Raw genomic sequence first — 17638 nt, forward strand, 5'->3', positions numbered from 1 at the left:
AATCCAATTTCTACACTTTATAATGAACACATCAGCATACAGTAAGCCTTTGGTATCCACTGAGGTTTGACTCATGCCATTTTGAATCCATTTAGTTTTACAAGTGTACCATATTTAATGAAGCAGATATGTTTGTTGAGTTACCATACTTCTTTAACATCTTTAATAAAAAGCTTGGCGCTAGGGGCAAAAATGGCATGAAACAGGTTCCCACACTGGAAAAAAGAAGAGCAGCACCATGTGTTTCAGCCAACTTTTTATTCAAACAAAATACACATATGAAATGAAACAACCACATCCAGAAACCCTTGGGTAAGTAAACAGAAAGACCCCAAGCCTCCTAAACATCACTTGAAGGTTCCCCCCTCCCCCAAAGAAGGTAACTAAGGGTAGTTGTTGCCGTGTGCCTTCAATTTGCTACCAATTTATTATTATTATTATTAACCTTTATTTATAAAGCGCTGTAAGTTTATGGGGGGTTTTCTTGGTAAGTTGCTCCAGAGGGGAGTTGCCATTACCATCCTCTGAGGCTGAGAGAGTGTAACTTGCCCAAGGTCACCCAGTGCATCTCCCTGGTCAAACAGGGATTTCAATCTTGCTCTTGAGTCATAGTTCAACGCTCAATCCACTACCCCTTGCAGGGATATCTGACATCTTTTTACAGACACAGCATCTCACTGTAATAATCTAAAGCTCTAAGTAGAGTTTTCCTTACTATACAGTCTGATCAAAATCAAGGTACTTTCTGGACATAATCTCTAAGGCATGAGTTAGATGAGCAATGTGCAACCAGGGCCATTTTGTGGCTCCCATGGCTCTCTAGTTTGTTTTTTAAATCCACATATTTTTCCATTCGAAAATGGCCTCTGGGTCTAGAGGTGGTATTTGTACCTTGCCTCGCCTGGCCAATTTAGACTTAGGAGATAACTTTTTTTTTTAAAACACAAAGTGAACAGAAAGCAATCTGTATTCACATCCTCTTGTTAAAAAAGGCTTCTGGCCCCAAACCATGGTGAATATGCCCCCTAGCCCCTAGAGACCATTTGAGGGCAAGTGTGTGTGTCTACAGTGGGCCTTTTGTATCCCCTGATGTTTGGTTCCAGGACTCCGCCATAATCTCTCTGAGAACCTCTAGGTCTTCTAGTGTGATTTCTACAGATGTTGCCCACACAGTTGAGCTGGAGGACCTTGAGATTCCTAGCTACAAGATATTAATCAAATCCATGAATAATCAAATCTGCAAATGTGGAGGGCTGACTGTATTTTAAATATTTTCAAACCATAAATGGTTGAATCTGTGGATACAGAGGGCCAAATGTATATATATTTGGTGGGAGCAGATATGAAGGGGGGGTGTCCTTGGCGGTTTCCAAGGGGGCTAATGCAGCTCCCTAGCCTTCCACAGTTGGTCACCCATGCTCTAAGGTAAGAGAAATCTAACAAATAATCAGACAATATCTTTGTTGTTAGCACTCTCTCCAGAACATCTTCATTGCTAAACTGCCTTTATTTGCTTGAGTCACTGGTTTCTCCATCAGCTCTCATCGTTCCTTGTTTATCAGAGACTCACCACAGCCATCCGGCAAATCTTGGACATTACCTGGGCCAGCTTTGTCAAAGAGAACTGCTTTTGTCTTTTCTGCAACATCTGTGTTAACTGCAGGAATCTCATGTTCCAATCCAACATGTTCTTTTCCACAACCGCTACCAACTGCCATTAAGGCACAGATATGTCATTTCTTTCTGGCTGTCTCTGATACTACTGATAGCTTTATGTTGTAAGTTTTCCAAAATGTCTTCATGGATTATTGCTCTAATCATCTGCTGGTCTTCTTCTGCCGTGATCAATTGGCTGAAAGAATACTTTGCAAAATAAGCTTGTTATAACACCTTGGGGTCCTCTGGTTGTAGAAGCAATGACATATTTGGTGTGGGGAAAATCAGTTCTACAAATATGCAGGTAAGAAGTGAGCCAAGGTTTGGTGAATTCCCTGGAGCACAGTCTGATACCAGAAGAACCGTGGTTCAAAATTACACTGCCTCCCTACAAATGTACAGTGCGCCCACATCATATGCGGGCATGCCATACACATCTTTCAGCATATGCTGGAAGACGCACCAGAAAGACTTCTCCCGTGCCCCGGAAGAAGCAATGGGGTGCACCCCTTGATGTGCTGGGGGCAAGCCGCGGGAACAAGCCCCATTAATTTTAATGGGGCTTGAGTTTACACATTTTTTCCCTTACACGGCGGGGTCCAGAACAGATCCCACATATAAGGAAGGGCCAACTGTAATATCACATTTAAAAAAGAATAAGTCTAATTTTTGAACCCCATACAATACTGTGAGTGAACAAATTAAACTTTTAAAAAATGAAGCTTTCACTCAATGCATAAAATGCAAATCTGAATTGAGTAATTAGATTCTAATTTATTCAGAAAAAATGATTCATTTATTCATTTTATTCAGATAAAAAACACCTCCTGACTCATCACTCAAGGGAAACAAGCCAATCTTTGTCACATGTCCTGAAATTCTGTCTCGCACTTCCTAGGGATGTGGGCACCCCAGGTTGGGAACCCTTAAGAGGGCAAAGCCTTCCAAAATAGCCCTGTTTCATCTGCACTAAACACCAAATTCAGAGGGTATCACTCTTCCTCCACTATACTTTTGAAGTGGATGCGGATTTCTTAGCTGCCTGGACTGTAGCATTTGTACCTCCACTCAAGAAGCGGACACTATGAATTCTGGCACGTTTCTTGAATTTGTGGAACCACCCACGGGAAGCCACAAATGTTTCTGTAGTGCCTTCTTCTTGTGCCTTTAACTGGTGAAAGAGACTTAAGGCTTTGTGTTGTATTGCCAACTGACTGATTGGCATGTGATGCTGTCTCATATCATCTACCCAAACACTCAGTAGTCTCTCCATTTTCTCAATGATACTGTGTCGTGTGCGTGTTAATATACCAATAGTAACATCACTGCAGTTTTGCACAGAGGACTTGATTTTTTCTGATTGGTTTAAAATAGTCTTTAAAGTGGATTGTGCCAGCCCCAAAGACTGTGCCACTCGACTTTTCCTTTCACCAGCCTCCACCCTTCTTATGATTTCCATTTTGGTTGCTAAACTTATAGATCTACGTTTTTTTGACACGCTGGGAGGAGCTAATGAAGCAGGTTTATTGGCTCTCCCAGTTTCTGTTAATGTGTTACAACACTGTAAACATTTGTACAGTAGCTCTCCTGTATTGCTTTGATGGTTAGGAAGGATATTGTTGTGCCTGAAGCAATTTCTACACTCAGAGCATTTATACAGTCTTTCTCCTGTATGGATTCTTTGATGGGCAGCAAGGCCATCGTTTTGTGTGAAGCTTTGCCCATGGACTGTCCATTCATAGGGTTTCTCTACTGAGTGGTTTCTTTGATCAACAGCAAATTTACAGCTTTCTCTGAATTGCTTTCCACACTCCACATATTTGTATGACTCCTTGCTTGCATGAGTCAGTTGATGCTCAACAAGTGTATCATTCTGTCTAAAGCTTCTTCCACACTCTAAGCATTTATAGGGTTTCTCTCCCGTGTCACCTGTTTGATAGACAGTAAGTCTATTACCCTGTATGAAGCTCTTTCTGCAGTCTGAGTATCTGTAGGGTTTGTCTTCTACATGGATTATTTGGTGCTCAGTAAAGCTGTTGCATTGACAGAAGCTCCTTCCACACACTGAGCATGGGAAATATTTGCCTTCTGTTTGAGTTCGTTGATGAACAACAGCATGTACCCTCCACTTGAAAGTCTTTTCACATTCTGAGTCTTTAAATAGCTCTTTTGGTTCATGTACTCCTGCAGGTACACCAGTTAGGTTTTTTGTCCAACATAGGAATATATTATTTTCTCTTCCTGTACAACATTCTTCTAGTTGTGAGATTTCATGGGAAGGCACACTTTGAGAAAACCCAGATTTCTTCATCCACTTCTGTTCTGCTGTGCTTTTTCTGCTCTGTTGTTCATCCTTTGTATCACTCTTCCTCAGAGCACCTGGAGAAAAAGAGAGAGGAACATGATACAAAAGGAATGAAGTTTCAAATCAGAGAGCAAATTCAATTGCAGTAAGACTAAAAAAGTCAGGTAAGGGAACTGTCATTGGTAACTGCCATGTCAAGGAATCCCTATTCCTGACAGATTTTGTATTTGTGGGGCTTCCAAAGTTGAAGGTCTATCACTTTATTTATTGCATTGCTAGCTTTATGCCTGTTGCAAGGGGCCAACCCCTTTGTGACTTGTAGGATTGCCCTTTTTGCTGTCAAAGCAGCTACCTTAAGAGAAATCAAGAAATAGAACAAGGATTAATATAGTTTCATCTTGCACAGAAGAATTACCTTTTATGATTATTTGTTTTAATTATATATAATTTCTGAGATTTTATTAGTTTAGCTGTTTGCTAGCTTTGGCTACTTTGAAATGGTCTAGAAACTTATTCAATAAAGAATACTTTGACTTTGTTAACTGCAACCCTCCAATGTGGGACAGGACCACTCTTTCCCTCACAGGCCATTCTGATAAACCATCCCATCAGCAGGAGAGGAAATAGAAGAAACTTCCACCATTACCACTGTTATCTTCTGTTTTAGTGGCCCATTCTTGTTCTTATTGACTTTACTAAGCTGCTCTGCAGAAGGGCAGCCAACATAGTGAAGGGTCTACAACTGAAGCACTATGAAGATCAGTTCAGTGAACTGGTTTGGTCTGGATAAGAAAGTACTGAGAAGTCATACGATAGCTGTCTTCAAATGCCTATCATGCAGAAGATTTATTGGGTCCTTGGTATACATTAGGGTTTGGTTCTAGGACCTCCAGGGCATACCAAAATCCACAGATGCTCAAGTATCATTAAGTACAATGGCACAGTAAAATGGTGTTCCTTACATAAAATGACAAAGTCAACATATGCTTTTTGAAATTTATCTATATTTTAAATATTTTTATTTAAATATTTGGATGGCTGAATCCATATGATATGGAGAGCTGACAGTAATTAAACACTGGAACAACATTTATGGTCAGAGCCATTTGATAGTGGAACAGACTACATTCAGCCCTCCATATCCACAGATTCTGCATCCACTAATTCCACCATCCACAGCTTGCAAATATTTTTTTAATTCCCCAAAGCAAACCTTCATCTTGCCATTTTATATAAGGGATACTATTTTACTACTACCCATTACTATATAATGGGACTTGAGTATACATAGATTTTGGTATCCATGGGGGGGGGGGGTTGTTCCTGGAACCAAACCGCAGCAGATACCAAGGGCCCACTCTATGTTGGTGATGAACTCTCTTGTTTGAGGTTTTTTAAGGTTGGATGGCCACCTCTTAGGGATGTTGCAGTTGCAGATTCTGGCACTGGCAGGGGATTGAACTATGTCCCCTAGAGTCCAACTCCACTTTGAATCTGTGAGTCAGTCCCTACATTCCAAAGAAAGAAATTGGAGATGGAGTGGGCAGTTAAGGGAAGGATGAAATTGTTCTAAAGACTGCACAGCCCTCTATTTATCAATAGGTATCAGACAAAAAGGTTTCAACGCAGCCTAAGATGAATAATTCAAAATGGAAGGAGGATTTCAACCTTTAGAATGAACAAATATATATGGTAAGCTCAGAGTTATGAACTAAGGCTGGGAAAATAATAATTACTACTAATAAGATTTATTTATAGCCTGCCCAATCACAAAGAATCTGGGCAGGTTACAACAGTATAAATAAATTTTAAATACAATAAAATACAAAATTAATCCCTACCCAACCCCCCGATCCCTTTTGCCTTCCTTAAGCAAAGGTTGTGTTCTCCTCAAGTTGGCCTATGGCAGTCATGATCCCACACCAGATTCGAAGCAAAGTATTAACGAGAGAACATTTACTGCATTAGTCCTTTGACCCCAGTCCTTTAAAATCAAATTAACAGCTTCTGTATAAAGATAATGATTTTTAATATTACTAAAATTAGTATCATATACAAATATAAACCACAAAATATTGCCATTATGGAAACAGTGTTTATAATACAATGCCAGGGAGAGAAAATAACTGAAATATTCCTCATATGTTCATGTCTCCCTGACAATTTGCCCAAATGCATTCAAAATATTAAACTTTATGGGGCATTATAATTAATAGTAAGCCATAGACAAGAGTTGAACAAAGTTTTTTTTAATAATTCTACTGAGATATATATCCAGAGACATGCAAGGCAGCATGATCAGGCTCTTTTCTTTAAAAACAAAACAAAACTTTGTACTAAAGCAATAATGTATTTCAGCATTGCCCACTCTTAATAAAACTTCTTGATAATGACAATTTAAAATGTATTATTAGAAAAAGACAGATTAAAAACTTGTGTGAATTAAAGATTATTTATGTGGTAAATAAAACTCATAGCAATGGTATATATTAAGAGAACCAGGGATCGAAAATATTTTAAAACAAATAATTCTAAAATTAGACAGTTAAAAGGACTGGGAAAAAACAGTCCTTTTAACACTGCATGTTAAACTAGAGGCACTACTGATAGTAACTGACTGGCAGCCAGTATAGTATTATTATAGTGCAACGATGGAGAACCTTTTAGGGGCTGAGTGCTCAAACTAACAGGTCTTGTGGCACCAGGTGTTATTCGGTGCCGGGGGCGGGACTTTCGGGGCAGGACTTCCTCCCCTGCCCTCCCAGGCCTTCAGCTGCCTCTAGCATGTCCAACATGGTATAATTCCCCAAAACTGATACAATCCAACAATACCAGCAATTCCTGGTTCTAGGATCTTTCAGCCAAAGCACAGAGCGAACCTTACCCAGAGAGGCCACTATCCCACAAGTCTCCTCCATGATCTCCCTGTGTAGAGCCCTCTGGCATGGGTCCAGCAGAGCCCACTCCTCCTCTGTGAAACGCACAGCAACCTCTTCAAAGGCCATCAAATCCTGAAACAAGAACAAATAATTATCACACTATTGTGTGATTGTGAGTTCTCTTCCAGAGTCCAAGGTTTCCTGGGTGACTGTCAAAGCAAAATCAATGTGAAAGATAATGACAAAAGGAATTGCTAACAAAACTCCCAATATTATATCCAGGTCACAATCCACCTCTGTAATAATATGTCCCGTTTTGGTCATCCCAATCACAACTAGCAACTTAGAGAGCAGGAAAAGATGAAGAAGGCAAACAAAAGCCTCAGGAGGCTTGACAGCTTTCTCTACATCAAGGGGGAGAACTGTGAGGGCTACCACATGTTACTGGACTGCAACATCCATCAACCCTACTCAACACAGGCAGTGCTGAAGAATGTGGATATTCATTGAATCATAGAGCTGGAATAGACCCCTCCAATCCAACCCGCTGCCCTGAAAGAATACACCATTAAAGTAGTCCCGACAGATGGCCACCCAGCTTCTATTTAAAAATCTCCACAAACAGCTTCTACTGTTAGAACGTTTCTCCTAATGTTTAGGTAGAATCTCTTTTCCTGCAGCTTGAATCCACTGATCCAGGTCCGATTCTCTGGAGCAGCAGAAAATAAGCACATTGAAATAGAACTCTGGGAGACCACAATCAGAATCCCCACTTAGCCACAGAAACCACTGGGTGAGCCACATTCCTTCAGCCTCAGAGGAAGGCAAAGACAACCTTCCTCTGAACAAATCTTGCTGAGAAAACCCTGTGATAGGGTCACCTTAGGGTCACCATAAGTCAGAAACTACTTGAAGGCACACAACAACAACAACCTAAAGAGAGCTGTATGTAATCTATCCTATATCAACAGTTTTGATTCAGTACAACTATTAGAGTGTTTTTTTCCACTAAAGGATATAGGTGAGTCTCTGGACACAGGTAAAAGGTAAAGATAGTCCCTTGACATGAATGTCTAGTCGTTACCGACTATAGGGGGCGGTGCTCATCTCTGTTTCTAAGCTGAAGAGCCAGCATTGACCGAGGACTGCTCTGGTGGTCATGTGGCCAGCATGACTACATCAAATACCTTCCCACTGAGAATTATGCCTATCTATCTACTTGCCTTTGCATGCTTTCAAACTGCTAGGTTGGCAGAAGCTGAGATTAGTGACAAACGCTCACCCCATCAGGCAATACCCAGGTCTTGAACTGCCAACCTTCTGATCTTCCAATAATCACAACTGGCATTTTAACCAGTAAGCCACTGCACCCCAGTACAGGTAACTTGCCACAATTTGTCTTGATTACTTGTACTTGTGACTGACAGAGTAGCAAGTGATTTTGCATAACAGAAACAAGTTTAGCAGTGCATTCATTTGTCAGTCTGTTCCTCTGAGCATGAAGCTTGTCTCCTTAGAAGAATAATTAGATCATCATATCCTATATTTAGCCCATCAAACATGATTCATTACAGTTGAAAAGCCCAGACAGCTATGGATAAACATACAGAGAAAAAAATATAGGTAAATTTTTCATTTCACATCTCTGTTCATAACCAAGATATCTAGAGTTCCCTCCTCTACCCAGCTCTAATAGAACTCTGCTCCCATTGATCTATTCCTACCTGATCTGGTTGGGCTGCAACCATGTCCATTGCAACAGGAGAAGTCCTTGGACAAGGCCAGAGGTTTAGTCTCTCGCCTGTGAGGGAGAAAGAGATAATTGGATACTGTACACTGCAGTACCACTGCAAAAACATTTTTATTCAAGCAAGCTTTTAATGTATAATTATGTCAGGGAGGTTTTTACACAGGGAGTGTCTTTTCATAATGTTTTTAATTTTTGTATGTTGATGTAATTTTAAACTGTTTTTAATTAGTTGATTTTAATTAGTTGATTTTAATTGTCTTTTAATTTTTTATTGTAAAGATGCTTTTATGTTTTTATTTATGAGCTGCCTTGGGTCCCTTTCTGGGCAGCACAGAAATGAAATGCAAGGCCATGAAAGAAAGAAATAAAATTCCTGGACTAGATTCCATTTGCTACCAGAGGCACTTCGTCCAAAAATTTAAATCTTAAGAGGAGAGAGATCATACAAACAAAATTAAGAAACACTTGCATCCTATTGGGGTAATACATTTATTCTTCAAGTGGTCTGGCCCTCTGATATCTTGCACAAGGATACCTCACTGTGCTGGCTTCAATGTGCTCAGGCCCCAATCTTCCCACAGCTGATGCCTCTGCCACCCATGTGCTCAACCCAGTCAACTACCCATGTGCTCAACCCAGTCAACCACCCATGTGCTCAAACCAGCCACAACAATAGCAAGAGAAGGAGGAGGAGAAGCCTGACAGCTGATGGCCAACATGTTATTGGGGGAAAGAAGGTTTGCAAGGTAGGAGAAGGAGGGCCTATTCTGCCACAGTTGTTGTTTCTGCTCCCTCTGCTCTTCTGGGATCCCATAAAGATTTATACAGTGAGTCCTTGGTATCCGCTGGGGTTTCGTTCCAGGACCCACCATGGATACCAAGATCTATAGATGCTCAAATCCCATTATATACAAAGACATAGTAAAATGGTGTCCCTTATATAAAATAACAAAGATCAGGGTTTGCTTTTTAAAAATAACACACACACACACTGTATATAAGCAGCCCTTCTTCACACTTGGAGGTCTTCTAAAGTAACAACCTGAAGGGGAGTCTCTGCTTCTGAATTTCTTCTAATAGATGAGTGAGACTACCTGGACTAAAAGGTCCCCTTCCAACTCCTATGATTCTGTGGTCCCAGTGTCAAGAAACAAACAAGAAGTGAACAGTAAGGTGTGTAAGGCGGAAATAGCTTCATGAAGCCTTTCTATACATTTCTCAGTTCTCAGCTTGGACTTCTGTAATGTCTTTAAGAGTTGGAAACAAATGCTGATTTCATGTGTTCAAAAGCCCAAGAGAAGCATCTTTTCCCCAAATGTTGATGTGTTTTCAAGTTGTTGTTGACTTACAGCAATCCTAATCAAAAGGTGTTCTAGACAAAATTTCTTCAGAGGAGTTTTGCCCTTGTCATCCTCTGAGGGTAAGAAAGTGAGACTTGCCCAAGGTCCCCCAGCAGGTTTACACGGCTGAGTGGAAATTCAAACCCTCCTCAAAACCTTAGTACAACACTCAAACCACTAACCCCCGCTGGCTCTTTTCCTTAAGTCAATGTGAATATGAGAGCACCACAAAAATTCCAGAAATATTCTCAAGAGAGCAAGGCCAGCGGAGGAGAATCCATAATTCCATACCAAGAGAGGTAGCACCTTTGTCATCTTCCTCCATGAGCCATCTCTTTGTCTGCTGCTGGGTCTCCTCTGCCTTAAGCAATACAGTGGCTGCTTTGCCTAACTCCATCTTCATCTGAAATGAAGCAGAAGGGCAAGGAAAAGAGCAGTGAGGAAAGGAAACGAACAGTCTTGGAACAGTCCTGGCCAATGGCAGTAATTTGCTGAAAACATTACACTATTTGTGCTGAGCCTAATTCAAGGTACTGAATTATCTGAAGTATCTTTTTGTATTGCTAATAGCATTTATATTTTACTTCCTGGACTTTAAGATGCTTAAAGTCTGTACCTACATGGCCAGAGGGAGGAGTGGCCTGTCTGCATGGATATCCCTCCATATCATATTAAGTGAGAGCAACAACAACTTCACAAAATGTAGGACTGTGACTAACGTCATCATATATTTTTTTCTCTTATATTATTTTTAACTTCTTTGCCTGATGAAGCTGCCAGTGGAGCTTCAAAAGCTTGTGACATGTATTTTGTGCATTTTGGTTGGCCCAAAAAAGGTATCACTGGTTTGTGGATTATGGACATTATTGTATTGTGCTATATGACGAACACGGCTACTCCTGGATAACCTTTTAAGGTACTGATGTCTACCATTTAAGGTCTCATTGAATGGAACCCAAACACCTGCAGATCCTCCTCTGCCACAAGAATCTACTGCATGCATTAAGATGATTAAGCCTTTCACTGAGCATCATCAGTGGGAGAAGTGTATTTTGTACATACAAAAGAGAGGGTCCCTTCTGTTGTGGCAGACTGACTCTGGAATCCTTTTATGCAAAAGGATCTTGTAGCACCTTTGAGACTAACTGTGTGAAAGATGCTGTAGCCTAAGCTTTTGTAGACTTGGTCTATTCCTCTGATGGATGGAATACAATTGGTGCCCAGGAAAGATCTTTATAATCAGATTGTGTGAACAACCCTACAAATGAAAAACATGTGGGTATGGTGATGAGGTGACAAGTTCAGTTTTAAGGATAGGAGGGACAAAGGTAGGAGGAAAGATGTTGCCTAGGGCGAGGCTGAGTGGATGATCATATGAATGGTGGAGGGAGTTTTGAAATATGGTGCGTGAAGGGTTCCAAGCAGAAAAGAGATATATTAAACTGGCCACCTCTTTCACACAGTTAGTGGTGCAAAACACACCGCAGAAATAATCCAATCTGTCTGAGACCACTTTAACTGCCCTGGTTCAGTGCTAGGGAATTCTGAGAACTATAGTTTGTTGTGGCACCAGAGCTCTCTGACAGAGAAGGCTAAATGTCTCAGAAAATAGTTTCCAAAATTCCCTAGCATTGAGTTAGTGTTAAAATATATTTCTAAATTGTATTGAAAATGTTCAGATGTGTCAATGGTTAACTAAGGTTTAAAATGGTTCCTGTTGCAGGCCAGAAAGCCTAGGCCTGGAAGAACAAGTCTTCAAGGACATTGCCTGAGACATAATATAAACAAAATGTATTATTGTTATGGTTTTGTGTAGTGTGGTGACTTCATGGGAAAGAGGTGTGTCCACTTGGTGGAAAGATGATCTTGTGAGAGAACAAAGACTGATGTCACATTCGAGCTTCTAGCATGGACTCTGAAAGAGAATAGATGTATAGTAGCTTGCTGTGCATTGTGTAAATAGCAACAAAGTTAATAAACCCTCATTTGAGTGAAAATCTGTGTGGAAGTTACTTTGATATTGAGTAGCTGAGAAGACTGCATCTGTTCCAGTTGGTACCAGTCCAGAACCACCAGTAACAAGAGACATCAACCATCCCAAAGATCTTTTTCTCTAACAGTTAGGGCAGTTAAAGCAGTCGCCAACTGAATTATTTCTGCAGTGTGTTTTGGAATAGTCTCAAAGGTGCTACAAGATTCCCTTGAATAAAAGTATTCAGACTAACACATCTGTGTCTATGAATTCTGGAATACCTTTCTTATAGATGCCTGCATAGTACTGATACTACTGTCTTTTCAACAGAAGGTTTGTATTTGTTCAAGCATTTTAACTAGTTATAAACAAAGGTTCTTTTTTTTAAAGGACAGTTAAGGATATTTAAAAGAACATAAAAATACCAGTGGAATCTTACCTTAGCAATGCACTGGCTCTCGGGGATTAAGACAATGCAGAAACCTCTCATGCCAGCTGAACTGCTCTTATGTGGCATAACTCTATCATGCCAGCTGAACTCAAGAGATCAAACAGAGGAATTTGCCAACATAACTGCTCTGCCTGCTGAACCCCTCTCCCCTCTTCACAAAAGTGAAAGGACACTTTCTGCCCTTCTTGGACATCCATTAATTAACCAAGTGATTTGTGTGGCTAGAAATGGTCTCTTTCTGCTTCTGTGAGGAGAGAGGAGTGCCTCTGTTTCTACAAGAAACTTGGAAATATAGAGTTGAAAGAGGCCCCAAGGAGCTGAAGGAAATCCCAAGGGCCATCGAGTCCAACCTCCACCTGCCATGCAGGAATATACAGTCAAAATATCCCCAACAGATGGCCATCCAGTCTTTGTTTAAAAACCTCAAAAGAAGGAGATTCCACCAATCTCTGAGGCAGCCTATTCCACTATTGAACAGCTCTTACTGTCAGGTCTTCCTATTGTTGAGGTGGCATCTCTTTTGCTGTAGCTTCTATCCATTGTTCGGTGTCCTGTTCTCTGGAGCAGCAGAAAAAAAGCTTGCTCCATCCTCAATATGATATCCCTTCAAATATTTAAAGAAGGCTATCATATCACCTCTTAACTGTCTCTTATCCAGGCTAAACATACCCATCTCCCTAAACTGTTCCTCATAGGGCATGGTTTCCAGACCCTTCACCCTCCTCTGGATACACTTCAGCTTGTCAACCTCACATAGTGCCTTACACAAAATTCACCAGAACATCACCTGTTTTGAGTGATTTCTAGAAAACAGTCCAACAACCAGCTGCAAAATTTAAGGCATATTTCACCACATTTGCTGCTCCTTGGAATGATCACAACCAAATGCTCTCACCTCTTCCTCCATCTGCTTCTCCTCCTCTGCCTGGCTCAGGAGGAAACCCTCTGCCAGGGCCACAGCCTGGGAACTGGTCTCTGCCCCACACTCTCGAACCCAGCTCTCCATCTCCGGGGGAAGGACAGCCAGGAACTGCTCCAAGATCACCAGGTCCAGCATCTGAGTCTTTGTGTGCTTCTCTGGCTTGAGCCATTGCTGGCAAAGGTTGTGAATTTGCCTACAAACCTCCCGGGGTCCTTTGGCATCCTGGTAGCAGAAATCCCTGAAGCGCTGGCGCTGGACCTCAGAGCTGCCAATGTCCTTGGTCAGGTCCTTCTGGCCTGTTCTTTCCCAGAAGGCTCCATTGTTCCCAGGGCCAATGGCATCATGGCCTCCCCTTTGGGCTTTAGGACCAGCTGGCTCTGGCTCTTTCATCTCCACTCAGCCTCTAAAGGGGTTCAAAGAATCTCTTTGCAGGCCTGCCAATTTCTTTCTTAAGGCAAAGGGAGTTGTTGCCTTAGGATCATATATTGCAGAGAACACAAGCACTTCCGTCTCCAATTGTTTTATCTCCAAAAGGAAAGATGCCTTAAGAAAGCTTCTTCCTGTAAGAAAATCAGATGAATATCAAAATCAAAAGACAATATTGCTGAGGTGAAGGCCTAGAGCACTGCCACTAACAGTTCCCATACCTCAAACCAGAGCTCTTCTAGATCCAGGTATGGGAAGATGAGGTAGGAGCTAGACCCTTGGGCCCCAAACATTTGTGCGGCTGGATTCTGGACCCTGAGATAGTGTGTGTGTGTGGGGAGAAACTAACACATTACAAAATAAATGTGGGCATTTTGACAGACCAGAGAGTGGCTCTTGCTTGTTGTTAAATCTCACCATATTCGAGGTCTAATTTGCACTGCAGAAATAATGCAGATTGACCCTGCTGTAACTGTCATGCCTCAGGGGTTTGTAGTTTGTTGTGGGACCAGAGTTCTCCAACAGAGGAGGCTAAAATATCTCACAAAACTACAAAACCCAGCATTCTATAGCACTGAGCCACGGCAGTTAAAGCAGTGTCAAACTGCATTATTTCTGCAGTGCAAATCAGACCACAGTCTTAGCCTCAGAAAACCTTGTGGTAGGTTCACCTTGTTGTTCTTGTTGTTAACTCTAGGCCCTGACTCATGGTGACCCTGTGAATGAGACCCCCTATTCTCTGCTCAGGACCTGCAGATTCATCTGGTGTGTGGTCTTCCTCTCTTCCTACTTCCCTCCACCTTCCCCAGCATCATTGTCTTTTGCAGTGAGTCCTGCCTTCTCATGATGTGCTCCATATACCACCATATAGTCATCTTGGCTTCCAGGGAGATTTCTTTCTTGATCTGCTCTAGGACCCATTTGTTTGTCCTTTTGGCCATCCATGGGATCTCAGCACTCTTCTCTAGACCACAGCTCAAATGAACTGTTTTCCCCCCTATCTACTTTCTTCACTGTCCAGCTCTTGCATCTGTACATGGTGATGGGGAAATACAGCGGCTTGGAGGATCCTCACGTTCATGTTCATTTGTATATTTACACTCTTTAGGATCTTTTCCTGTTCTTTCATAGCTGCCCTTCCCATTCCTAGTCTTCTTATTTCTTGACTGCAGTTTCCATTCTGATCAGTGTTTGAGCCAAGGTACAGGAAATGGTTTGATTACTTCAATGCCTTAGTCAGAAACAACTAAGGTACACAACTATCTCTCTATATATAGATATAGATATATAGATATAGATATACACTCACACACAATCGCTCTTTCTTTGTATACATACATGAAAGCCAGTTTGGTGCAGTGGTTTGAGTGTTGGACTATGACTCTGGAGACCAGGGTTAGATTTCCAGCTCATCCATGGAAACTCACTGGGTGACACTCTCTCAGCCTCAGGGAAAGGCAATGGCCAACTGGACAAATCTGGACAAGGGGAAAAAAACATTATAGGGTAGCCTTGGGGTCAACATAAGTTGAAAACGATGTGAAGGCACACAATAACATACTGTATATATAAACACACACACACACACACACACACACACATATATATATATACATACATTGGGCAAGTCACATATTCTCATTCCCCCAAACACCTGTGACAGTTTTACCTTAGGGTTACCATAAGTGGGAAATGACTTGAAGCCACACAACAACATATACACATATAAGTATATAAATATGCATGCACACACACTGAGAAAGTCACACACTCTCAGCCCCCCCAAAACTTAGGGTTACTATTAAGTGGGAAACGACCTGAAGGTTCAGAACAACAACAACAACACACATAGATATCACACACACACAGACATATATATACATACATTGAACAAGTCACACGCTCTTAAGCCCCCCAAAAACTGTGATAGTTTTACCTTAGGCTCACCATAAGTGGGAAACGACTTGAAGGCACACAACAACACACACGCGTGCAATGAGTAAGTCACACACTCTCAGCCCCCTAAACACCTGTGATAGTTTTGCCTAAGGGTTGCCGTAAGTGGGAAATGGCTTGCTTGCTTTGCTTTGCCTTGCCTTGCCTCGCCTTTCCTAGCTCTGGAGCCCAGCCGCTGCTAGTCCTCAAACTCCTTGGAAGCAGGAGGCGGTGGGCCAGGAGGCGTGGCTTCCAGGACTTCCGGTGAGGGAAAGAGGCCGGAAGTGGGGGAAATCGGAGACAACACTGCCACTCTAGGAACTGAGACTCGCTGACTTTAACCCTGAGGTGGCTTTTTACTGTTCCATGTTTTGGACTTCAATTCCCAGAAGCCTCAGCCAGTTTGGCCCAACAGCCAGGCATTCTGGGAGCTGAAGTCCAAAACATCTGGTAGTTCCCAAACTCTGGCCTTCTAGTAGTTTTGGACTTCATAGAATCATAGAGTTAAAAGAATCCCTGAGGGCCATCCAATGCAACCCCATTCTGCCATGCAGGAACTGACAGTCAAAACACCCCTCTGACAGATGGGCACCCAGCCTCTGCTTCAAGGCCTCCAAGGAGGGAGACTCCACCGCTCTCTGAGGAAGGAGTTTGTTCCACTGTCCAACAGCCCTTTCTGTCAGGAGGTTCCTCCTAATGTTGAGGTGGAATCTCTCTTTCTGGAGCTTGCATCCATTGTTTTGGGGCCTAGTCTCTGGAGCAGCAGAAAACAAGCTTGCTCCCTCCTCAATATGACACCCCTTCAAATACTTAAACAGGGCTATCATATCACCTCTTAACAGTGCATTTTATCAAAGGTATTCCCAGAATCTAAATAAATCATAGCTACCTGATCAGTACTATCAGAATTTAAAGCAACTAAGGTCCAAAACAAACTTCAGAAACAATCCAGTTTGAGACCACTTTAACTGCCCTGGCTCAGTGCTAGGGAATCTTGGAAACTGTAGTTTATTGTGGCACCAGAGCTCTCTGACAGAGAAGGCTAAACGTCTCACAAAACTAGGGTTCCCAGAATTCGCTAGCATTAAGCCAGCACAGTTAAAGCCGTCTCAAACTGACTGAAGACTTGTGTGATGTCCAAGCATCATTGTAAACTTCACTTATCTCGATATATCTTGGGAGTCAAAACTCCGACAAACTCTGAAAGTCCTGACAAATTCCTCACTTGCCTTGCTGATAAATGTCTTTTTCCAAACAATGAAAGCGATCACAAGGGGATCAACTGTCCGAACCCTTACCAACGGGGAGGAATTGGTAAATATGATTAAAGTAGTAGGAACTTTAGGCAAAAGTGACCACAACCTCTTGGGATTTTGTTATACAAAAGAAAGAGAAAGGAGAGGTAGTCAAGATCCCACACTGGACTTCAATACATTTGCTGTAAATAAGTGTAAGAAAATACTGGGTGAATTCCCAGAGTTAGAAATCTAACAGATTTATCTAACAGAAATCTAACAAGAATTATTATTATTATTATTATTATTATTATCTTCAGAGAATGCTGGCACGCAAGAGAGTTGGGTGTATATGTGTGTGTGTGTTCTATACATACATACATACTGTATGTATGTACATACATATACATATATGTATACATACATATACATATACATATACATACATACCTTGGGTTAAGAGGAGTTATTTCCATGTTAATCTGTGTATTGTTATGTTGAATGGCAAGGCCTCAGGGTGGGAGGATATACAAAGAGGATTTTAGAGATCACACCTGGACAGCTTCAACAGGAAAGAAGAAACCGTTCTATGCCACCTTTCTCCCAAAAGGGACCCAAGATGGCTCACAATATAAAAAAAACCCATCAAATCATCAGGTAATCCATCAAACCAATAGATTCCAATGATAAGAAAGGAGACTATGTGTTAAGTATTAAAAACACTAACTTCCCAGCTGTACGGGCTGTCTGCTAATAGGATGAACTAC

The 17638-nt window shown here is 41.6% G+C and overlaps 1 protein-coding gene across 1 annotated transcript; it reads right to left on the reverse strand.

Annotated features, from left to right (window-relative positions):
* Nucleotides 1-254: 254 nt before the first annotated feature.
* LOC149320665 (uncharacterized) lies at nucleotides 255-15793 on the reverse strand. Its single transcript, XM_089504036.1, has 7 exons — nucleotides 15638-15793; nucleotides 15040-15179; nucleotides 13249-13835; nucleotides 10222-10333; nucleotides 8565-8641; nucleotides 6846-6972; nucleotides 255-4035 (listed from the first exon to the last, which is right to left on the reverse strand). The coding sequence occupies exons 3-7, from the start codon at nucleotides 13663-13665 to the stop codon at nucleotides 2663-2665; spliced, it is 2106 nt and encodes a 701-aa protein (XP_089360162.1). The 5' UTR covers nucleotides 13666-13835; nucleotides 15040-15179; nucleotides 15638-15793; the 3' UTR covers nucleotides 255-2662.
* Between the last annotated feature and the right edge of the window lie 1845 nt (nucleotides 15794-17638).

The sequence above is a fragment of the Sceloporus occidentalis genome, unplaced genomic scaffold, assembly GCF_023333645.1.
Source record: "Sceloporus occidentalis isolate IW3139 unplaced genomic scaffold, rSceOcc1.0.p SCAF_1, whole genome shotgun sequence".
NCBI lineage: Eukaryota > Metazoa > Chordata > Lepidosauria > Squamata > Phrynosomatidae > Sceloporus > Sceloporus occidentalis.